Source organism: Emys orbicularis, chromosome 2 (assembly GCF_028017835.1).
Source record: "Emys orbicularis isolate rEmyOrb1 chromosome 2, rEmyOrb1.hap1, whole genome shotgun sequence".
In the NCBI taxonomy this organism is placed as follows: Eukaryota; Metazoa; Chordata; order Testudines; family Emydidae; genus Emys; species Emys orbicularis.
Genome location: NC_088684.1, coordinates 142,848,350 through 142,873,608, shown reverse-complemented (window position 1 = coordinate 142,873,608; position 25,259 = coordinate 142,848,350). Strand labels below are relative to the sequence as shown.

The following is a 25,259-nucleotide window of genomic DNA, read 5'->3' as shown; positions in this document are numbered from 1 at the left end:
TATAGAGCCAATATTCATAACTTCAACTACAAAATTGATACACACATATAGACACCATAATCATAACCAGTAAACCATAACCTTGTCTTAGACACCTCATTTGACCCCCTTTATACAACATTTGGTGCCACTACAGGACTTTGGTTGCAACCATGTTCTATATGGTCCCAGATTATATCAATAACGTCACAGCTTGGTAGTGCAGGCAGTGATGCTACTGTGTGTGTGATCGCAGGTGGATAGCTTCACCGAGATGTCTGAGCCAGTGTGTCTAATGGTTAGAGCAGGAGCTTGAAAGTCAGGGATTTAATCTGGACACATGTGGCCAAAATTTTCAGAAGAGCTGACAAACTGACCAAGAGTGACTCATGTCTTCCTCTTACTGGCTGTCTCCCTAGTGGACAGGTGTTCACATCCACATTAAAATTGGCCCCTGTTGGTGGAAAGCAGCAAAGTTCCTTTTCTACCCCTACATTTTAATAACAGCCTCTAATATTGGATACTTCAAATTGTCAATGGCCTGGGCTCCAACTGAAGTCAGCAGGAACTGCGGGTGATCAGCATCTCTGAAAATCAGGCAGTAGGTGTCTCATGCTGGACACCCAGAAATGGGGGCACCCAAAATTAGATGCCGCTTTTGAAGGGTTGGGCCTTCATCTCTCTGTACCTCAGGTTACTTGTGTGTTAAATGGAGATAACATCTATAGGGATGCTGTGAAGGGTCAATTCATTATTATTTGCAGAAAGCTTTGAGTTTCTCATTTGAAAGATAAAATAAAAGGTTTGGCATCCCTTTGGTATAGCTTATGATGCTGGAAAAAAGGAACAGCATTAATCAGCAGTTAAGGGCCGATCCAATGCCCTATGCAGTCAATGGGAGTTTTCCCACTCATGTCAATTACTTCTGGATCAAGCCCCTAATGAAGAATAAGAATTTCACTATAGTTACTGATCCAAATAATTTTATTTCTGGCAACTTGAAGCAGTGACAATATTTGAACTAATACAAATTAGCATAATAGCAGGTGTCCTGGTTTGCATTGCTGGGCCGGGCCAGCGTAATACCCCCAAGCTGATGTTAGCTGGTGGGAGAAGTAAGGTAATTACTGCATCTTACAGAATGAATTCAATTTAATCAACCAGAGATAAGGTTTACAGCATTCCACAGGCTGAGAGAGCAGACAGCTAATTCAGCTCTGGAATTCTAAGATGGAGGGACTGGCTTTTCATCATAACTGAGATGTGAGGGGAATACAGAACATAGTTAGCTAGTGATTTCAAGAGGGGATATGCCATGATACCCTATATCGTATGTGATGCTTAGGCCTTATTGGCTGGATTCATTCCCATTTAAACTTAGGCCATTTCATTCTTTTTTCATATGGAAATAGCAACATTTTAGCAAGTTATTAGAAAGGCGTGAAATCCATCTGAGGCCTTCAGGAGATGCACAGTGCACCCTTGCACTGTGGGGCATTTGTTCACAGTGTGTTTGATCGTTTGGAGGTCTCCGCATTCACGCCGTGGCAAATCCTTGATTCTCTATGTGTGCATCAGGTGCACGCATCTTCTATGCAACGTCCTAATACGGTTAACGGTCGTCCACTGTCTTTGGCGGACCAAGACACCAGGCGGTTTGATAGCGAGATTATCTATGAGGGGCTTGTTGTTTATGTCAGAGCCTGCCGATTGCATCTGCCAGGTGTCTTCTGGATGATGGAAGAGCTTCTCCAGCTATCCAGAATGGTTAGTGGGACTTAAGGCAAGTGAACAAGGCTGTCATGGAGTAAGAGCTTTTGGTCAGAGAGAGTTTTTTTTGTACTCGCACAACGTAGCCACCTCTTGCTGGATGGTTGGAGGAAGGATGTTTCTAAGGACTGGAAGCAAGAACAGTGGAGTGGTTACAAGTCTCACAGCTGCATTTAGCTGGATATCGAGGAGGTCCGTGTACGAGCTTCTTCCACAAACAGGTGTGCTGTTCTGGGCTGTACAGTAAACTAAAGCCAGCGTTGCCATTTGTAGTGTTCGAGCATCGCAACCCCAACTAGAACCTGCTTGTTATTGGATGATATTGATGTGACTCTTGGTTTTATGGCTCACCTGCTTCAGATGTTGTTGCTAGGTAAGGCTGGGATCGAGAGCGATGCCTAGGTAGCAGGAGTTACATAAGAATGACCATACTGGGTCAGACCAAAGGTCCATCTAGCCCAGTATCGTGTCTTCCAACAGTGGCCAGTGCCAGGTGCCGTAGAGGGAATGAACAGAACAGGTAATCATCAAGTGATCCATCCCGTCGCCTATTCCCAGATTCTGGCAAACAGAAGCTAGGGACATCCAGAGCATGGGGATGCACCTATCCTCTGTGAATTCATCGTTCTTTTTTGAACCCTGTTAGTTGTCTTGGCCTTCACAACATCCTCTGGCATCCTTAGGATCGTGGACCATTGCCTTGCCGCAGAAGCTTACATTCAGCAACCTCTTAGCTTCAGAATTGCTGAGCTGGAAAGCTGACAACCCCATTTTTGTTGGATTGGGTTTGAGCTGCCAGTACTGAAAGTAGTTTTCCATCCTCTTCAGATCAGCATGAAAGGTGTCTTCCACAAGAGCGACAGTGGCAACCTTCACATGGTCCTCCCGATTGAATACACAGGGCCGGCTCCAGGCACCAGCTTGCCAAGCAGGTGCTTGGGGCGGCCACTCCGGAGAGGGGCGGCACGTCCAGCTATTCGGCGGCAATTCGGCAGATGGTCCCTCACTCCCGCTCGGAGCGAAGAACCTCCCGCCGAATTGCCGCCACAGATCGCGACTTTTTTTTTTTTTTTTGCGCTGCTTGGGGCGGCAAAAACCCTGGAGCCGGCCCTGTAAGTACACTTTAATCCACATGTACGAACTAATGGCACAATATGGGAGACCGAAGGTCATTCATTGGGCTCTGAATCAGAGCAGCAATCTATCCCATATCAACCTAACACAGAAGCTCCCAGGATCTGTGCTTGATATTTCCTTCCAAAGAATAAAAACTTGCATGCACATAGCACCCCTTTCCTCTAGGAGGAGCCCACAGCACTTCCAAAACTTGAGCTGACCAAAGGAGTTGAGCAGAGGGAATTGCCTCTGTCTGGGGCTGGATGACATTGTGGGACAGTTTTAGGGTGTTTTCCAGAGTTTTATTTCACCCTTGCTTATTGCGTCAATGTATCAAGTTTTTGCAAAGTGCAGCAAATGCAGGATGAAATTCACCCCTGGACAGAGGGCTACCATGAGTGACACTGCACCCCATATTCTTCATAATGATATTATGATTATATGATTATAGCATAATTATGATGTATTTTATGCAAGATGGGACCTGTGAGGTGTCATTGGAAAAGTTATGATTTGCTAAATATGATTATCCTATTTGTATGCATGTATCATTTTTGTATCTGAAGTTATGAATATTGACTAGGAATCTGTAATTCAAATGGGCTTACTCTGGAAAACACCCACCGCCAGCTTTTCAGGTACAACAATGAAGAAGGCAGATGGCCCATCAACAAAGATAATGGGCTGTGGAATAGCTTAACCTTCCTGTGGACATATTGGCCAGCCTGTAAGCAATGGCTGCTATAACTCTACAAGGACATGTGACCAGGCCACATGATTCTGGCCTCCATCTTGGGATGTCAGTATTTTTCCACAAACCGGTCTGGGAACCAAGTTTTGAAACAACGAGTTCCCACCATATGCTAAAGCTATATAAGGCAGGAAATGACATCATCTGGGGTTCTTCACTCCCCACACAAGAAGACTCCTGGAAACACCTGAGGAACAGAGTGAACTTGGGGAAGTGCTGGACCCAGGCTAAAGGGATTTCTAGCCTGTGTATGAAAGACCTGGGGATCCCAAGCTATAAAGCAAGTGCAGCTTGCCCCTTAAGAATCTGCAGCCTATTTGTTTCATTTCTCAGGGTGAGAATTTGCTAATTCATATCTAATTTATTAAGCTTAGTTTGCGTTTTTTGTTTATTTGCTAGGTAATCTGCTTTGAGCTGTTTGCTATCACTTATGATCACTTAAAATCTATCCTTTTGTAGTTAATAAACTTGTTTTGTTTGAATCTAAACCACTGAGCTTTGACTGGAGTGCTTGGGGAAAATCTCTGCTTCGTTACCACGAGTGTGCAGTGTTCTCTTCACATTGAGGGAGAAGCGGACCAGGTGTTAAACCCATATACTGGCCAGATTTGACATGGGCAGGACGGTACTGCTCTGAGGTCCTAGGCTGGGAAGCTGGTGGTTAGAGAGCCTGCGTGTAACTGCAGCTGGGTGTGTCCCTACCTGTGCGAATGCTGGTGAATGGGCAGGCTGGAGGGCTTTGCACCTTGTCACAGCAGCACAGCGTGAGAGGGAGTCCAGGCTGGTGGGTCAAAGGGCTCAGTGGTAAGAACATAAGAACGGCTGTACTGGGTCAGACCAAAGGTCCATCTAGCCCAGTGTCCTGTCTCCCGACAGTGGCAAGTGCCAGGTGCCCCAGAGGGAATGAACAGAACAGGGAATCAAGACCATATGACCCACTACATGCAGAAACAGGTCTGCTAAGTGGTGCCATTTTTATATTAGTTCTTTTCAGAACAAAACTGTACTTGAAAAACAGTTCAGGTTCCCCCCAGGTTTGAGATTTGGGGTGGATGCTTGCTTTAGCTGAAGCAGCTGACCTCTTCATAGTGCTAACCTGTGGCACTCGGATGACTGACAAGAACTAAACCATTGCAAGTGTAGGGGCCATGAATTAACCTTCTGACCAGTAGTGTACTGAGTTTGGAGGAAAATGGAAGAGAAGTTCAAATCAGAAACATTGGGGAGGCAGAAGTCCAGTGAAAGCTCCCCCTTCTAGTAACAAAGTTACTCTGCCAAAAATAAAACTGCCTGAAAAAATGGATGGCACATACCCTGTGCAATCTATTTCACTTGTTGCAGGAGATGGATGGGTGCAATTATTTCAAACTCGGAAACATTTCTGGGAAGCAAACCAAGAAAGGGACTAAACAATATGTTGCAAATTATTAGGTAACGATTAAAGAACTTGAAAGCAGCAGATGTTTTCCCTCAGTAACTGAGGTGTGTGAGTGCTCCGCGGCAGAGCAGGTCTGGTCAGCTGCTTAGTCAGGGGGAGATGAGTCAGTGACAGTTTGCACACTGGGATTCTCTATGTTACCTGAATGATGCTCAGCTTCACTCCTCAACACACACGGGCATCAAAGGCAGCAAGACTGCATAGCAAGTAGCAAGCTTCTCCATGACTGAAGTCAGTGCAAGTATGAAATGCAAACTGCCTTTCAAATGAGGTCTTAAATCTGATACCACTCGGGGCGCTGGAACAGGGTGGACCAGGAGGCCAGGCCCCAGCTCCTTTTAAAAGCGGGAGGGCTATGCCCTTCCACTTTTTACCGACCATAAGGGTGAGCGACAGGGGGCAGGGGACAGAGAGGAGTGAGCGGGGGCTCAGGGAGAAGAGGCGGTGTGAGGGCGGGGGCTCGTGAAGAAAGGGAGGTGTGGGGGCAGGGCCTCAGGGAGGTGTGGGGGCAGGGCCATGGGCGTCTGTGGGCCCCCCACCCACTTTTAGGGTGCTTCTGCCGCTCCTGACACCACTGCATTCTGGAGAAAGCAGAAAGCTAGAGAGCATTTTCTTAGGTAATCAATTACCTAGGATCCAATTTGCTTCCTATTCACCTTGGGGAAAAACTGGGGAGCAGATGGCTCAAGGGAATGGGACATGGAGTCTTTCACCCAGAGCTAATGGAACATGCCCTCCTTTCGTAAAGAGCTTCAAGGTCTACTGATACTAAAACCCTACACACAGGCTAGGGATCAGTTGTTATTATTGAGCGTGCTCAGTTTGAAGCCAGCCTAAGCTCATCTAATTACTGTTCTGTGACTTGTGTGAGAGGAACTGCCAGGTTCAGAAAAAGCTCCCAGTGGACACGAATCCACATCACAATTGGCTCAGACCTCAGCAGAGAAGCAGAAGCTGAAGTGCATTCCCAAACCCATGGTAGAGGTGATTGCTCTAGTGCAGGGTTAAGACATACTGGCAGATAAGTGCCAGGAAGTTGCATTGCTAGCATCCCTTTTGTGGCTAACTCCATCTCCAGAAGCGTTAGTCCAGCCCTCCCTGCCAGTATGCACTGAACAGAAGGATAATACAGTTACGTTTGAAAGTACTTGCCAGGTGAGCGAGTGAGTAATGGTGGCCCCCGGTCACACTCCTAATAGGGAACTTAATCAAACTCATACCAAAATAACTATGTACATTAAGGAGCTAATCCATCAGCCAGCGAAATGCAAAACATCAATGCTTCTAAAGGAAGGAAATTCTGAAATAGAATCGTAGGGCTGGAAAGGACCTCGAGAGGTCATCTGGTGAGTCCCCTGCACTCATGGCAGGACAAAGTATTATGTATACCAGGGGTCAGCAACCTACGGCACACGTGCCAAACACGGCACGCGAGCCGATTTTGAGTGGCACGCTGCCTGCCCGGTGAGAGGAGGAGGAGGAGGAGGAGGGGCGGAGGGGCCGGAAAGCGCCACGCTGGGGAAAAAAGTGGGGGAGGAGGGAAGCTTGGCTGCCGCAGGACCAAGCTTCTGCCTCCTGCCCCCGCAGGGGAGAGCGGTGGGGGGGGTCCCGGCCCCCCGCCCCACTCAGCCCCCCCCCCCGCCCACCGCTCTCCCCTGCGGGGGACAGGAGGCAGAAGCTTGGTCCTGCGGCAGCCAAGCTTCCCCCCTCCCCCGTTTCTTCCCCCAGCGCGGTGCTTTCCTGCCCCTCCTCCTCCCCCTCCCTCTCCCTGCCGGCGATGGCCCTTGCAAGGGGGAGGGGGAGCGGAGCAGAGCTGAGCCGAGCCGAGCGGCAGCGTGCTCGCTGCTCCGTAGAGCAGGCAGAGAGAGGTAGGGACGGGCCTTGGGGAAGGGGGTGGAACCGGGCATATCCCTCCCAGCCCCCTGCCATGAGCCGTCAGGGCAGGGGGCTGGGAGCACCCCCACGAGCCGAGCACCCCAGCCTTCTGCCCTGCACCCCCCACACCCAGCCTTCTGCCCTGCACCTCCACACACCCCCAGCCCTCTGCCCTGACCTCCCCCCAACACCCAGCCTTCTGCCCTGCACCTCCACACACCCTCCAGCCCTCTGCCCTGACCTCAAGTCGCCCCCAACACCCAGCTTTCTGCCCTGCACCTCCACACACACCCCAGCCCTCTGCCCTGCACCCCCCCATACCCAGCCCTCTGCCCTGCACCTCCACACACCCCCAGCCCTCTGCCCTGACCGAGTCCCCCCCAACACTCAGCCTTCTGCCCTGTACCCTCCCCACACACCCAGCCCTCTGCCCTTACCCCTGAACCCCCCACACATCCAGCCTTCTGCCCTGCACCCCCCCCCACACACCCCAGCCCTCTGCCCTGACCTCGAGTCGCCCCAACACCCAGCCTTCTGCCCTGCACCCCCACACCCCCCCAGCCCTCTGCCCTGACCTCCCCCCAACACCCAGCCTTCTGCCCTGCACCCCCACACCCGCCAGCCTTCTGCCCTTACCCCTGAACCCCCCACACATCCAGCCTTCTGCCCTGCACCCACACACACACCCAGCCCTCTGCCCTGACCCCTGAACCCCCCCCACACCCTCAGCCTTCTGCCCTGCACCCCCACACCCGCCAGCCTTCTGCCCTGACCCCTGAACCCCCCCACACCCCTCTGCCCTGACCCCTGAATCCCCCCACACCACCGGCCTTCTGCCCTGAACCCCCCCACATCCCCACTGCCTTCTGCCCTGACCTCTGAACCCCCCACACACACCCAGCCTTCTGCCCTGCACCCTCTGCCCTGACCCCTGAACCCCCGCCCAGGTCTGGGGTCCCGACTGCCGGCCCCTTGCCAGCCAGCGTCCCGGCCACAGGCCCCGCTCAGCCCGCTGCAGGCCTAGATGAACAGAACCCCAGGCTGGAAGCGGGCTGAGCAGGCTGGCGGCGTAAGATCAGCATTTTAATTTAATTTTAAATGAAGCTTCTTAAACATTTTGAAAACCTTGTTTACTTTACATACAACAATAGTTTAGTTATATAATATAGACTTAGAGAGAGACACCTTCTAAAAAACGTTAACATGTATTACCGGCACGCGAAACCTTAAATTAAAGGTGAATAAATGAAGACTCGGCACACCACTTCTGAAAGGTTGTGTGACGTTGTGCAGTCTACATGGTTTTATAAAAACATGATAATAAGTGAATATAATGTAACTGGGATAGTTTTATAAAAAATTTGATAATAAGTGACTATAATGCAAATGGGATATGCTTTGTGCAAAAGGTCTCTTGTAAGGTATCATTACAAAGCTCATAATCTACCGAGTGTGATCATCCTATTTGTAGAAATGTACCACTCTTGTATCTAAAACTAGAAATATAAAATGCAACTCTGAGGGCCCATTGTAATTATGTAAAGTGTGGGCCATTAATGATGGTTTGGAATCTTGATGACTCCCATTGTCTGCAGATGGCTGTTTACCTGTGAGTCTCCCTGTATGTGTGTGTGCTGGCAAGTGAGTAATGAAGTCTTGCAGTGACATGTGATCATGTCACCTGAACTGGAATCCATCTTTAACCTGGTGCTTTTCCAGTGAGGGGGGGGGGGTGGAAACCCAGAGGGACAAAGGGTTCCCGCCTTATGCAAAAGATATATAAAGGGGTGGAAGAGAACAGAGAGGGAGAGAAGCCATCATGAAGAATCCCCTAGCTATCACGTGAGCTGCAACAAGAGCTGTACCAGGGGAAAGAATTGTGCCCAGGCCTGGAAGGTGTCCAGTCTGAGAAAAACTTACTGAAGCATCTCTGAGGGTGAGATTATCTGTATTCAGTTTGATTAGGCATAGATTTGCGCATTTTATTTTATTTTGCTTGTGACTTACTTTGTTCTGTCTGTTACTACTTGGAAGCACTTAAATCCTACTGTCTGTATTTAATAAAATCACTTTTTATTTAGTAATTTACTCAGAGTATGTATTAATACCTGGGGGAGCAAACAACTGTGCATATCTCTCTATCAGTGTTATAGAGGGCGAACAATTTATGAGTTTGCCCTGCATAAGCTTTATGCAGGGTAAAACGGATTTATCTGGGTTTAGACCCCATTGGGAGTTGGGCATCTGAGTGCTAAAGACAAGCACACTACTGTACGCTGTTTTCAGGTAAACTTGCAGCTTTGGGGCAAGTGATTCAGACCCTGAGTCTTTGTTAGAGCAGACTGGAGTGTCTGGCTCAGCGAGACGGGGTGCTGGAATCCTGAGCTGGCAGGGAAAACAGAAGCAGGGGTAGTCTTTGCACATCGGGTGGCAGCTCCCAAGGGGGTTTCTGTGATCCAACCCGTCACAGGTTGCCTACCCCTGATGTATACCATCCCTGACAGGTGTTTGTCTAGCAAGTCCTCAGGCTCGCCAAGAGACAGGCATCAAAGTCCAAAGGTTTGTGCATTAAGTAGGTTAATACTGTAGACAGAGAGAAGAAAACAGAATATAGCCCCACATTGTCTTCTTCAGGCACTGTTTACAACTTCGGAGGCCAAACTGTTATCTTTCTCCTGCTCTTCTAGCCACAGCATTACATTGATTTATAGAGTATGGAAGCCCTTAAATGCCCATTCCAGGGCTCATGGTGTGCAAAAGGATTTGCTAGATGTTTTAGGGTGGTTTTAAGGTATTACACTCACCCCTATGGAGACACCTGCAAGGGGGCACAAATGTTAGAAGCAACGCTTTGAACACTAATCCTGATTTACCTGTGCAAAACTGGGTACTAGGTGCTCATACCATAGATTTCTAGCTTTGAGACCAGGAGAGGAAGACGTTCATCTGAAGAGAATGCACAGTACGAGACTGCTCAGGGACAAAGCCCCATCTGCAAAGTGGCCTTACAATAAGACATTACAGAAAATCTAAATGCATTTGCTCAGAATCATTTACAATATGCTCCCGTTTATCCGAAACCCTATTATCCGAACCTCTGCGTTATCCAAATCCCTTCCTTGTCCTCCAGCATGAGATACATGGGAGACAAGGAAGGGATTCAGACAATGCAGAGGTTCAGATAATAGAGCAGAGACCCCCGGCCAGGACTGCGAGGAAGACAAGGACAAGCTCCTGGCCGTGGGGGAGGGCACCCTGTTGCTGAATGACTCCTGCCCTCTCGATCATCCAAACTCACGATTATCAAGATAAAATCCATGTCCCCCCTGCTATTCAGATAATGGGGAGGGTACTGCACACTGAATCTATCTTTATGCAAACCCTGAATGTGCTTTCTCCCCAGCCAGGAAGACACTTCTCTGGTCGGAAGACTATAAAGCTGGAATTGTGCTAAATAAAATAAAAATCTAATGATCTCAAATTTGCTCTGCAGCTAATCAAATAAAGAACATGCATGTCTCTCTTAATGGCTATAGCTTCCTCAAATTGCTATTTTATAAGTAGGGTTTTCATGGAGGCCATGTAAGGTGGCTGAAACTAGTTCCTTTATTCCCCCTCACCAAAATCTTCACTGAGGTGAAGTTAAGGTTGCAGGCAAGAATCATTGTTTTGAGTGTATATCACGTTTCATGATCAGATTTAGAAACCCAGAAAATTCACAGTCAAGATTAAATATGCAAGAAACCCAAACTTGTGGAAGTATGGAAATTCACACACAAGGTGGCCAGACTACTTTACAGGCAAAGAAGGGAAGAGGGTGGCATAGCAGCTTCTGAGTACTGTTTTACCATCTATCCCAAGCGTACATCTCTGATTCTAATCAGTGATTTGTCACTGCATTAACCTCTGCTCTTAACTTGTAAGTTTAGATTTAATACTGAATTTTCTAGGCCTTTAACATTTGTTTTTCTGGACTCTAATGTTCTAGAAAGGTAATGCACATTCCAGTATTTTGTTGCAATATACCAATAGGCTGTATAAATCTAGCACTTGCTCAAAACTAACAGCTTTTGAGATTCATAAAATACCAAAGTAAAACTGAGGTGGATTTTAATCAACAGCAGCCATTTACTGTGAGTAGGCTGCAGTACAAACTAAATAGCTATTATCCCTTAGAGGTGACCTACAAGGGATTTAGAAAAAAAATTGGACTTGTGCCCTCTTTTACTTTTATATGATGGACAAAGGTGGCTTGAAAAGCTTTTTTTCTCTGCTTATTTTTTTCTCTTCCTTATAAAAAGTCAGGATCACCCATTTGGGTCTTTTTATTAATTATTATTATTATTATTATTTTGAAAGACCACCATTGGGAATCAAAGAATGTTTATTGTAAGCCCTTGGCTTCTGTGACTCGACCTCCGTCTGGTTCTCCGCCAACCCCTTTAATTGCTCCTTCAATGAGTCCTTCAAAGGATCCTCCTCATCCTCCCGCCAACTTTCTGTGAGAAGTCCACAGGGCTCTGTCCTTAGTCTCCTTCTCTTCTCCCTCTATACCCTATCACTGGGTATTCCATTTGCAAACACAAATTCAACCACCATCTCCATGCTGTCTCTCAGTTCTGCCCCTCAGCCCCAGACCTGTCTCCTTCTGTTCAGACTGAAATCTCAGACTGTCTCTCTGACATCTGCTTGTGGCTATCTAGATGTCAGCTCAATCAGGCTAAAACTTTCCCCCGCAAGCCCTCCCTGCTACCTCCTTTCCTGATCACTGTAGACAACACCTCCATCCTGCCCATCACCCAGGCTTGTAACCTGGTAACGATGACCTTGTAACAGGTCATCACTGTCAACTCAGACCTCTCTCACATTCAGGTTATACCTAAATCTTGGTGATTCTTCCTGCATAATATCTCCAAGATCTGGCCTTTACTATCCATCCACGCAGCTAAAACCCATCCAGACTTTCATCCTCAATTATGGCAACATTATTTTCTCTGGCCTTGAATGCTTCTGCAAAGGTTATTCTCCTAGCCCATTGCTTTGACCATGTCACCCCTCTCTTTGCATTCTTCCAATGGGTCCCTCTTCTCTATGCCATCAAACAGAAGCTACTTGCCTTCATGTTCAAGGCCCTTCATGGCCTGCCCCCACCTACCTATCATCTCTTAGTCATGGCTGAGATGTCAACTCCTGCCTCTGATCTGCCCAGGAGGCCAGCCTCCTTTGCCCACGTGTTTAATTTCCAAACAGTGATTTTTCCCATGCTGCCCCCATGCTTGGGAGGAGCTCCCTGTGAACGCCTCCAAAGCAACCTCATTATCCTCTTTCAATTCCCTCTGGAAAACTCTCCTTCACTGTGAGGCCTACCAAAAAGTTGACAGCGGTTAGGCTGCTGATGTGCTGAGACCACTATGGGGCATGTTGACCTATACTGTCTCGTTGTTACCTTGTATGCTCCCATTGCAGTGTCTGCCCCCATTGTCCCTTGTGTTATACTTCGACTGTAGGCTCTCTGGAGCAGGGGCCATCTTTTTGTTCTGTGTTTGTACAGCACCTAGCACAGTGGGGTCCTGCACCATGACTAGGGCTCCTAGGTGCTACCGCAACACAAACGAATAATAATAATGAAAGGGTGATGGGTGTGCTGATGCTTCATGTGGCCCGACTCAGTGACAACAGATGGACTGCAGCTATATCTGAGTGGTATCTGTGAGAACTGAAACGGCCACGCGGTCGGCCTTCAAAGAGGTGGGATGATTTCCTAACAAGGAGATATGGACAAGCGAGAGAAGATTGGAAGATGTGTTGTGATCGGCTCAGTCTTAACTGATGAAGGACCGACAGTATACGCAGTCTACGCTTCACTGCACTGAAGGGAACTTTGCCAGAGGACGTTGTGAAGGCCAAGACTATATCAGGGTTCAAAAAAGAACTAGATAAGTTCACAGAGGTTAGGTCCATCAATGGCTATTAGCCAGGATGGGCAGGGATGGTGTCCCTAGCCTCAGTTTGCCAGAAGTGGGAATGGGCGACAGGGGATGGATCACTTGATGATTCCCTGTTCTGTTCATTCCCTCTGGGGCACCTGGCATTGGCCACTGTTGGAAAACAGGATTCTAGGCTAGATGGACCTTTGGTCTGACCCAGTATGGCCGCTCTTATGTTCTTCGGGAAGGATGGTCTTGTGGCTACTGCACAGGACTTGGGCAAATTACTTAACCTCTCTGTGCCCCAGTTTCTCCATACCTACCTGCACACGTGGGTTGTGAGGCTTGGTTCATTAAGGACCGTAAAGTACACTGAGATCCCCAGACAGAAAGTAATAGGAGAGAGAGAGAAGGGTGAAGTACAGTGCGGAGGAAAGGAGAAATTATACAGTCCATTACACTGGCCTTTTCACCTCTCCAATGTAAAGGTTGCTATGTAGAAGTTTCACTGCTGGACATGCCCTCAAACCCCAGACAGTTCCTGCACTGGAGATTTCAGTGCTTATTCCCTAGATTTGCATTTGGTGCCCCGCAACACAAGTATTTAAGGACAGGGAAGCCATCACAGCCTAAGGATACAATGCTCCAGTACCAAACAACTCAGATATTCAGCTTTACTATTGCAACAGTTTGGCACATGTGAAAGAAAGGAAACTCACAGGAACAAAGGAAATGTCAGACCGGATCAGACCAGTGGTCTACTTGCAGCTGGTCTATGCTGCAAAGTTTTGCTGGCATAGCTAAGCCAGTTAGGAGTGTGAAAAAAACACCCCACTCCACCCTGCCGACATAGCTATGCTAACAAAACCACTGGTGTAGCTGCAACTGTGCTGAGGAAAGAGTGCTTCCATCCCTTAGCTAATGTCAGTCAGCAAGGTGATGTAAGAGAACTCCTATCAGCTTACCCAGTCTCTCACACTGTGACTAGGGGGCCCTGCTGGCAGAGCTATACCGGGGAAAGCTCCAGTGCAGACAAGCCTTCAGGTTACTATCCTGTTTCTTGCCAGTGGCAACCGCAGATGCTGCAGAAAGAAGGTGCAGAGCGTCACAGAACCCAGAGAGGGTTGCAGTCGGGATCTCTCACACTTCAGGGCAGAAAAATACTAAACCCAGGTGCCTCCCATACAGAGCAGAGATGCAAGTGCCTAGATCTCTCTCTCAGCTGCAGCTAGCTTTATCTTTTGGACTGTACCCCCAAATAAGCCCATATGTTTGCTGATAGACTCACCTACACCACAATATGTTTTTTTTTTTTTTAATTAAGAAACAAACAGGCCATAGAAGAATCTCAGATTGTTTTTACAGGTGTTGATTTCCCTTTGGAAGCCGCAGTGAAGAAGAGGCGGGAACAACTACCAGTACTGCAGAAATATAGCCTGTAATTAGAAGGCACTTCTTGTGTTCACAGCAGCTGGTTATATTAACCTCCTTTCAGGGTCAGCATAAAGACAACTATGAAAGCAGCAGCCAAGGTTCTACTGTTGCAGAGAAGATACTGGGGTGTCCAAATGGGGATGAGTGAAGTGAGATTTTAAGCCAGCTGTTAACTCCATGGTATAATCTTCCTTTGGACAGATGCTCCTACCTCACTGGTCTGGGAAGACAGCATAGCGAGAATACATTTCATATGCAAGAATAAAATTTATATGCTCCATTGCACCTGTTGCGAGATACAGGTTTGTGCCATAATTAAATACAAGTACAAGGCTGCAGTGTGAATTTGCTGCTGACTGCCAGCAACTAAATTACAATATCCTTTTCAAAGTGATATGAGATGCATTGCTGTTTGGCCTCAGACTGCAGCTTGGTTGAGATTAATGACAAAGAGGCACGAACATTACTAGAGAAGGGAGCAGAGGGGAAAAAAGAAATACTTAAAGGCATCCTGCAAAGGCGAAAAAATAATTGTGTTTTGTGCACTTCTGCTTCTTTACCGTAAATGAAGAATGCCTGAAATAAGAGATCTCTTCTCAATACTCCTGGAACAAGATTTTTTAATATTTGTTTTTATTCCCCCCACAGGGTTTGCCTAGCCTGTTCTTCCTGGTGGACTCTATGGACAACTGAGGAAGAAGTATATTTATCACATACCAAGCACATAAAACCTGAATCATTGCCGCCAAGTGTCATGATTTTATCTCAAGCCTCATTATAGGTGGTATTTCTCTTAAAGCCCTAGCCTATGGAGTCATGTTATTACATAAAAAAATTACAGATTACATTTAATGTTTCTAGTTCTCATACTTGTGGAGAAAAGCTCAAGAATGCAAACACTAATAATAATAGGACACAAAAAAGATGACCCAAAATGTATTTTTTCCCCTTCAAATCTCATGATTTTAAGCCAGTCTCATGATTTCGGTGGCCCAACTCATGATTTTTCCTTGGGACTGACACTACTGCTACTTGCAAGGGGCACCTTATTCAGAATGTTTAAACGCTGGTTTTGTCAAGAGAATGGGCCTTTTCACAGACTGCCCTAGCTCAGCACACAGGCACTATGTGCTTTGCTCTGTGTGCAAACAACACAAGCAGAGAAAATGGCATGCTCCCCAATTTCCAAAGGGCTGTCCACAGTAGTGATCGTATCTGTTTCACTTTGATGCTCTGTTCTAACCAGGAGCGGGGACAGGTAGGGACAAGCCAGGCTGAAACTAAGGAACAGGAAAGAGAGAGCATGTTTAAGAAATAGCCTCAGATCTGAATTTTGCAGCTTGGACTCCTCTCTAGTGTATTTCCAGAGTACAAGAATGAGGAGAGAAAGAGGGATACAGAGGCAGAAGTGGCTGAAGTATTATGGTGAATTACGGCAGCATTACAGCCCTAGAGAATGCACCAAGCCCAGTGTTTTTATATGACTGTATAAAGCAGGCACCACCAGACAGTATAATGGGGCACTGCATTCCAGCACCTGTTACTGCTATTTACAGATGAGCTGCCCCCGTAATAATTTTCTAATGAGAGCTGAAGGAACAAATGACCTTTTTGGTTAGGGCTGTAATGCTGTTGATTTAGCTCTGATTGTCTAGCACGTGTAATAGGCTGGAGCGTCACGTAATCAAAAGGATTCGCCATCTTAGTCTTTCCCTCGTAAAAAACAACAACAAAAAAACAGGCAAAGCAGGGAGCGAAGAATAGCATTTTTCGGATACTTTTGAATATAAAACAGCTTTTAAAAAGACAAAACTTCAGTGGAGGAAACCCTGGAAGTTTAATGAGTCTTTTGTCTTGACATGTTTTTCCTATGACCCAACAGAAGTATAAGCTGCTGCTTCTTGGCCTGGATCCAATGGCATATTAGTTTCACTTTGACACATCCTTTACCAGAGGGACAAGAGTATAACCTGTGTTTGCAGAGGAAAGATTCAAACCAATAGCTCTTTTCTATCGTCAACTACCTTGTTTCTAACTGCAGTGGAAGATTATTTTTCTCGCTGTTTCTGAGTCCCTTCAATTGCTGGGTGATTTGCTTAAAAAAAACAAACCCCAAGCCATCATGGGTCTTACAAGATAAGATATGCATAAAATGTACTAAGAACCTCTCTCCTGAACTGGGTCATGGAGGGGCTGGGCTAAAGGGGTGTTATATAGCTTTCAGTACTGTGCTCATTTTGTCTGTGTGCTCACAAGCACACACACAATTTCAATCAATTAAATACACCATTCAAAACAAATACATGCTTTGCAAACACACACACACACACACACACACACACACACACACACAAAGACAGATCAAAAATACTGCATTGTTTAACTGCTTTATAAAGATACTCATAGAAAACAAGCTATAAGCAAAATTTCTAATACCCCTTATCCCCAAATACAGTGGAAATCTAGCTTTGGGAACAATAATTGCTTAAAGGAATATGCCCACAAGGAAATTTCTTATTCTGCTACTAGTGGCAGGTATTTCATTGGACAATTGGAATATAAACTTTTCTGTCGGGGTAGAAATTAACACCTGTGCAGGAAGTCAGCATGAGGGCTATTTAAATCCTAATTTGAGAGCATAGGCTACATGCTGGCCTTCTGCATGGGGGTGAAATTCACCCTTTGAATGAGGATCATGGAAACATGAGCAAGCCCTTGAGTTTTGTTTCCTTACAAGCAGTCTTAGAGCTACCAGCAGCAACTGACAGGCAAACCTCAGTCCTGATAAGGACCCAAGATTTCAGGAAAGACAGTGCTGCGGCTAAATCACAACTAGGACACAGGACACTTTGATTCTGCTCCCAGTTCTGCCACTGACTCCCTGAAAGATCTTTGCCAGACCAATCTGCCTTTCCGGGCCTCAATTTGCCATGAGTGTGGGAGGATTAATAGGTCTATGGTGCTTTGAGATCTTTGCTGCTATTATGGATAGTTTCCCCATTTTGCAGATTAGGAAACTGAAGCACAAAGAGATTGTGACCTGCCCACCATCACACTGAATCGGTAGAGCTAAGAATACAACACAGGAGCCCAGTCCCAGGGTCTAACCCTTAGAGCACACTTCCAAAGTGGTGTCACCACAGAACTGGACAACTTCTTAGAATGAATGGGGGAATTTATGATAAGACAAAGGAAGTGAACACAATTCAAAAAGTACATAAACCAAGTGGCAGTTTAACTGCTTAGCAAGTCTTTACTCCCACTGTGATGGAATTATAAACAATACGTTGGTTATGTACAATAGCCAAGGCTTTCAAAAGTGCGTAGCGATTTTAGTAGCCCAACGTGAGACATCTGAAGGGGCCCTGACTGTCAGGAAGCAGCTACTATTAATTTTTCTTTACCAGGGACTCAAATAAGAAGCACCTAATTGAGTTATACAGTTAATGCACACAAGTCAGAAATGGCATATGAGATAATATATTTAATAGGGCTGTCAAGCGATTAAAAAAATTAATCGCAATTAATCGCGTTATTAAACAATAACAGAATACCAATATTTAAATATTTTTGGATGTTTTCTACATTTTCAAATATATTGATTTTAGTTACAACACAGAATACAAATTGTACAGTGCTCACATGAGGTAAATTGAAAATACTATTTCTTTTATCGTTTTTACAGTGCAAATATTTGTAATAAAAATAATAATATAAAGTGAACACTGTACACTTTGTATTCTGTGTTGTAACAGAAATCAATATATTTGAAAATGTAGAAAAACATCAAAAATATTTAATAAATTTCAATTGGTATTCTATTGTTTTACAGTGCAATTAATCGCGATTAATTTCTTAAATCATGATTAATTTTTTTTAAGCTAATCGCATGAGTTAACTGCATTTAATTGGTAGCCCTAATATTTAATATTACTTCATAGCTATTAAAAGCCTCCAGTGAAATAGAAATTGAAGACTGAATAATAAAGACACTTCATCATTTATCTATATCCAGCAGGAAATCCCATTATATCAGGTAGCAATAGGGATTAAAAAGTGTTTAAAGAGGCCAGAAGAGAAAGTCAAGGACAAGTAATTAATTTGGAAATATTAATCTCTTCCATTGTCTAGTGGGAAGTGCTCTACAGACACTGGCTCTTGGGAAAGAAATTTTTCAAGTGATTAAACTGCTGACCATAAAAGTGATGGCAGAATATTTAGCAAAATAGGGAAGGTGGCAGGATTCTGACAAATTATTTGAGAACTAGGAGCTGCTTGGATGGTCAAAGAGGCAGGAAATATTATAGTGCCAGGGCTTTTGAGTCTAAATGCAACATGTTCAACAGAGTCAAACTTGAAATGGCAAAATATAAGGCACACTTGGTACTGTAAACTTAATTATATAAAGCGAATATGCTGATAATGCATTAGAAAAAAAACACAGGCAGGGGGTCAAAGTCCATATGCAGGAATTCGGGGCTTTGTCTTACCCACCCATGTCCCGATTTTTCGCACTTGCTATCTGGTCTCCCTACTTAGGCCAGGAAATGTATAAGAATTGCTCATCCTATCAAAAGTCTGTAATGCAGTATGTACTCACCGCCCAGCCAATTTATGCTTAATCCTTATTTTGGTTGTTCAGCATTTATCTTCTGTTTGACAAGTGTTGCAAAAACAAATGTAGAAGAGCTTTGCTGCAGTAACATATGCTCCAATGAAAGCTTCGGTTTTATATATTATTACCTTATCAATAAAATTTCAGTGTTGCATTAAAATAAATTCTTTGCAGTAATTTAAAGCGATTAATACGGTAAAGCACATCCTGAAAACTATATTGCTGTGAATAGGTTTTTAGGTAAACAACGTATATCCTCTCTGTGTGTAAGCTTCACCCCTTTCTTAGGGCTGCCGAGGTGGGATAAACAATAACGGTATGTAGAATCATGGAATCGTGGAACTGGAAGGGACCTTGAGAAGTCAACTAGTCCAGTCCCCTGCACTCATGGCAGGACTAACTAATGCTAAATATCGAGTCCCAATCAGGACTCCCTCTGTTTTAGCCTCTAGTATATTATTATATGTCCCCAGCTTGGGTTCTTCTGGTAGCTGTTCCAAGCACCTTATGTCAAAATTAAATGGGTCCATTAAACATGCAGTCAGCTGAGAAAGCAACTCAAAACCAATCAGTTTAGAAAGCAAGCCCCAAAACTGGCCATAAATGCTGCAGATTCATACTATTCAGTAAACAGATTCCTTTCACCATGAAAGACTGCCTGGATCGCATGTCTGCACTGTTAGAGAATATTTTGTAGCAGGCACAGATAAACTGTATGCATCAATGCATGCCATAACCTTTCTTCAGGAGCAAATAAAAATAGAAAAAAATTACCACATATCCAATATTTTAGGCCATCACAGGTTAATTGGCGAGGGATGTGACTGGTGACACAAGAGTATGCTCAAGAAAGTTGTCTAGCAACCAGGGCCGGCTTTAGGTTTTTTGCTGCCCCAAGCAAAAAAATGTTTGGCTGCCCCCCACCCCAGCCCTGGGCTACCCCCTGCACCTCCCTGCTGCCCCAGCCCTGGGCTCCCCCCCCACCTGCACCCCCTGCCGCCCCTGCTCTGGGCCTCCCCCCTGCCGCCCCAGCCCTGGGCTCTCCCCCCTCCACCCACACCCCCTGCTGCCCCAGCTCTGGGCTCTCTCTTGCCCCCCACCAATGTCCCGCCGCCCCAGCCGTGGGCTTTCCCCCCTCCACCCGCACCCCCTGCTGCCCCAGCTCTGGGCTCCCCCTTTGCCCCCCACCAGTGCCCCCCACCCACCCACACCCTGCCACCCCAGCCCTGGACTCTCCCCCCTCCACCTGCACCCCCCTGACACCCCAACTCTGGGCTCTCCCCCGCCAACTGCACCCTCTTTCTGCCCCAGCCCTGGGTCACTGGTAACTCACTCCCAGGGCGGGTCATTCAGCAGGAATTTTAGATGTGCACAGAACACAAGACAGGATTGGTTCCCATGTGGTTACAGAACTGCAGTAAAGTGGAACAATTTTCAGCTTGTGTGATTGGAGGATATCTGGATGCATATTATAAGACTGTCCTCCATAAATGAGGAAAAGCTGAGGTGCCTTTATTATTCTTTTGTTCCACTCTTTGTTTCTATGGGGAATTTGCCAATGCAATATCACTGTCTTCCTTTTAAACAAATAAAACTAAAAAAAAAAAAGGCAATGGCTGTTGAAAATAGCAATTCCAGTCCTAATAACCACTGGGAAGCATTTCTTGCTCAATTTTATCCTACTTTTTCTACAGCAATTTGCAGTGGATCAGTATATTTGATTTGGGAGAAATGAAGTAACAGCTGCCCAAATTGAGCTTGAGCACTCCTGAATGTTGAGGTGTTCAAATCTGGAAGGCAGGTGCTAGATTCTCTTTCTGAATATTAGCTAAATCTGGAAAGGAAATGTCAATTTCTGCTTCCATGGCTCAGAAGTGGAAATCCTCCTAGGTGCCTGGTACTGTATCTAAAGCTGCCCAGGTCCTCTAGCAGAGCCTCCCCTCCCTTACTTTTCATTTTAAATTCTAGTGGGATCCACGTACCTCCCTTGCTAGGCTTCAGACAGAGAAGGGCACTGTCCATTTAGTCCACCCAATTCTTTCTTTGGGGGCTGCAAGGTGAGGTCACACCAGTATCCCTAATCCAGGCTGGGCATGTCTTCTGAAGGGGATCTCTGGGGCAAAGCCTTCTACTCCTTGGGCACACTTGTTCCCCGTTCACAGTGCCACCCCGCTCTAGCAGTGAGCTCTCCATTCACAGCAAGATGCAGCCTGAGGTTTCAGCTACCATACTCCCTCCCCCTCCCTTTCCTGTTGATAGCGGCCAACGGAATGCTGGGAAATGTAGTTCTTTGCCTGCTCCAGGGCTGGCTCTATAGGCAGGGAGCTAACCAAGGAACTACAGCTCCCAGGGCCCCCTGTTGGTTCTCAGCTCCCAGGCTGGATCCCTTCCGGCTGCCGCCCCTGCAAATGGGCTGCCCCAAGCACCTGCTTGCTTTGCTGGTGCCTAGAGCCGCCCCTGCTAGCAACATACCAATGTGATTAGAATAGTGTACCTGATTTACAGTGATTTATTCCTCTGAACTACAGGATGCAGTAACAACCGTTGGTGCTGACAAAGTGCATTGCTACTGGCAACAATGTGTGTTCACGGCTAAGTAAAACGAGGACATTGGGCCGACAGTTTCTATGAACACCCTTGTCTTTCAGATATAGGTTTCTGCTTAAGAACTAATTGATGATCTTTCAATGCTGTGCCCTCCCTCTGGAACAGGGAAAGTTCCCCTTTTGTGTCAATGTATATCTTGATGTTTACATTCAAAGAATTCTCTGTAAACAAAAATTGAAGGTGAAGCAGAACCAGTTTTGTGGGGGTTCACATGAGATGGGACCTGAATCCAAACCACTTCTGGTTTTGCAAAATCAAAGCCGAGAGTTAATACTTGTTGGGACAATATAGCAGAGGAGCCCAGGGCTACAGATATGCTCCAGAAGATGGTGGTCCCCCCTCATATGGTCTTACTTCTGGAAGGTCACTGAAGCAGTGGCCTGCATTAAGGACAAAGTACCTAATTTCATTCCAACAGTCTATAAAGGACACAGCAATGTCCATTCTCCTACAGGAGTGAACACAAAACAGTTCAATACGTTACTTGCAGATTTTACCTGGCAAGAATCCAGAAGCCCCAAAGTGCTTAATGCTTAGTTGGCTAACACCAGGATACGTATAGCTGTTAAATTTTTGGAAAGGAAAACAAGAAGAGCTTTCCCATGTCCTTTCACCCCAGGATGTACCCATACATTACATTGCACTTAGCTGAAGAAGTGTGAAAGCCCATCTAATTTTAGCAGATCAGTACAGCAGGTAACAACCATCGTTCCCTATGTCCTCTTCAGAGGAAGCAGAGGACCATTTTCCAGCTGTGACACAAAACTGGAGGTGAAAATAAAGTAGATTTCCCCCCTTTCACATAACCCTGTAAGTAATGATTGGAAAAGGGCAAGTCCCTTAGGATGATGATAGTGAACGACAAAGAGTTCTCACGTACCTGTGGAAGCAGCAAGGAACAAACTATCCCAAAAGTGACTTCAAAGTTGTCTTTAAACCACAGGCCAACTGCATGGATACAGCCTCGCACATGGATAACATCAACCAGTTGCAGTCGCTGCAAGCAGAACAAAACCAGGGAGTAAGATATTTTGAAAGCCAATGGGAGTTGGGAGCCTAACTGCTCTTTTGTGCCTTTGAAGTGATCCAGGTTGCCAGTGATTAGATTCCAAGGTATATGTTACACTCAGAGGTAACTTATTTCTTTGCAATATTCACTTCCAAAGCTTTTTATACTAGGTATGTAAAAAATGCATCTTTTTAAAGAGTGGATGCAATTCTTACACAATGCACTGAAATTAGGGTAAACCTCCTGGCTAACCTTCACCTTCCTTGTGCATTTAACATTCAAACCCAAAGCCTTTCTACCTAAAACTATAACAACTTCAGCCAGATCAGTTTGAGCTGCATTTTTCGGCTGTGGTTACTAGATGTATTTTCTGTGAGATCTCTGAAAGTGCGTCACCATGCACAGACTTCTCTCTTTCCTAAATGAGCCCATCTATCTGCTAAAACCTGGGAACAAAATAAGGGACAGCCATAAATGCTAAAAAAGGATTGCTCTTACGTGGCTGTAATTTCACTGGCCTTGATAGAATTTGTGCAGTGCAGTAGCAGCAAAATGCATCACAGTAAATTATGGGTATTGACCTCCCCTGCCTACAATGGAGGCCTATTAAAATGACCTATGATATCTAAGGTATTGGAGCACATTTGAGTCAGCAGCTGTGTTTAACTTGTGTATCTGCATTGGGCTTATGGTACTGCTGTTGCTTTTCTTAATCCCATTGAGAGAACAGAGGCTGCATTTTGATGATGTATGATTTTAAGAGGAAACTAGCTGCAAAATATTCAGGATAGGAAAAAAAACTAATCCAGAGCCTTAGAGACCATTCACAAATTAGAAGACAAAAAGGGGTGAATTCTAGTCTCATTTATCTGGTGTATCCCAGTTTGGAACGGGCCCAAGAAAGACTCCTTCAGCTCAGAAAGATGTGTCATGGTCTGTGAGATGGAGTCTAGCACTTCTGCTGAGTCACTGGTTTAAATCCAGTCCAGGTTAATAGTGGCCAAAAATTGTTAGCATAGGCAGCCTAAATGAAGTAAGTTGACAGTCTTTAGAGTGCACCTGTGCATCCACAAGACAAAACGATTGCACAGCTAATACCCCCATTGGCAGTTTTCGAAGAGATGGGAGACTGAATCCACTTGAGGGCTAAGAGCTGTATTAGGGGAACTTTGTCTTGCTACTGTTATCAACACACTGAAATTTACAAGCATTCAGAACAGGGAGGTCATGGGGCAGATGGTTGATTTCACCTTCTTAAAATTCCTATTGCACATTGCTATAAACTGGAAATTTTCATTATGCTTCTATAATATTATAGATATGGACCAAACAGATTCAGGGCTACATTACAACTATGCCAGCCCGAACTTTGTGTTAGAGGTGATAAAAGGGCACTGTGCCAGGGGGGTATCTGGAAGCATCATACCTATTCTGTGCAGGAGCTGGGGAAAACAGAGCTCAGAAAAAGCAGCAAACCAAACCAAACCAACTGCAGCGTGTGCTCCTAGCAGCATTGTTAGGTGTGTAGTATGGGCAGGGCTCTGTCCATGTACCCATTTCCACCTGGTCACGTCCCATTTGGGGCGTACAGCACTGTAAGTAGTGCTAATGGTCCTCTCCTCGCATACCCTGTGCTCACAAAGCACTAGCTTTAATATTGAGACACTTGCAATTCGGCCCTTAATGTTATAGTCAATGAGATAATCCTGTATGTACATGTAATGTACCATATCTGGAAAGGTCAAGCATTGATCCCTGGATCTAGAAGCATGAACCTCTACTGCCTGAGCTAAAACATAGCCTCAAAGGCTGTTCTGGAAATAAGAGAACAGAATATCCAGTTCCCTGAAGTCCCCAAATCAGATCACTCAGGAATTCAGTGTCGGAAAACAATCTAGTTGCTGTTACTTAGAGAAAATGCTAATAGGAATATAAACACCATCTCTCCCTCTCTACTGCATGCCCAAATCCCATCCTACACAAACAGTTTTCCAGCAAACCACCACTGCCTTTTGCACTCGATCAGTTCGGTCTTTGACTTGCCTTCAGATTTCATAATTCCCTCTCCTTTACATAGAAACAAAACCCAGAGCGGCACGAGTTTCTAAGCCGGGGTGGCCAACCTGAGCCTAAGAAGGAGCCAGAATTTACCAATGTACATTGCCAAAGAGCCACAGTAATACGTCAGCAGCCCCCCCATCAGCTTCCCCCACCCGCTCCCAGCGCTGCCGATCAGCACCTCCTGATCAGCTGCTTCGTGGCGTGCAGGAGGCTCTGGGGGGGAGGGGGAGGAGCGAGGGCACTGCAGGCTCAAGGGAGGGGGTAGGGAGGGGGGAGTAGGGGCAGGGCCAGGGGTTGAAGAGTGAGCACCACCCGGGCACACTGGAAAGTTGGCACCTGTAGCTCCAGCCCTGGAGTCGGTGCCTATACAAGGAGCCGCATATTAACGTCTGAAGAGCCGCATGTGGCTCCGGAGCCCCAGGTTGGCCACCCCTGTTCCAAGCCTTTGAAATTATCTGTTTGCTGAATTCCAGACAGACTGAAGGCTTTTTGTTTACCCACCCAGAGTGTCAAGCTCTGAATTTGGGGTAATGACAACAGGTGTGTGTTGGTCTAGTAGTCAGAGCAAATCTCTAGGAAACAACTCTTTGGTTCTGTTCCTACCTCTGAAGCGGGGCTGCTCAGCACCCTCAGCCCTCTCCAATGGAAGCTGACGATGGCTAGCACCTTTCAGATAG

The 25,259-nt window shown here is 45.9% G+C and overlaps 1 protein-coding gene across 1 annotated transcript in view; it reads right to left on the bottom strand.

Annotated features, from left to right (window-relative positions):
- Positions 1-25,259, bottom strand: part of LOC135874779 (tetraspanin-15-like) — a 198,079-nt gene that overhangs the window by 15,918 nt on the left and 156,902 nt on the right. Inside the window, exon 7 of the mRNA XM_065399708.1 lies at positions 22,393-22,509. Coding sequence (XP_065255780.1) covers positions 22,393-22,509 — 117 coding nt within the window. The remainder of the gene's footprint in view (positions 1-22,392; positions 22,510-25,259) is intronic.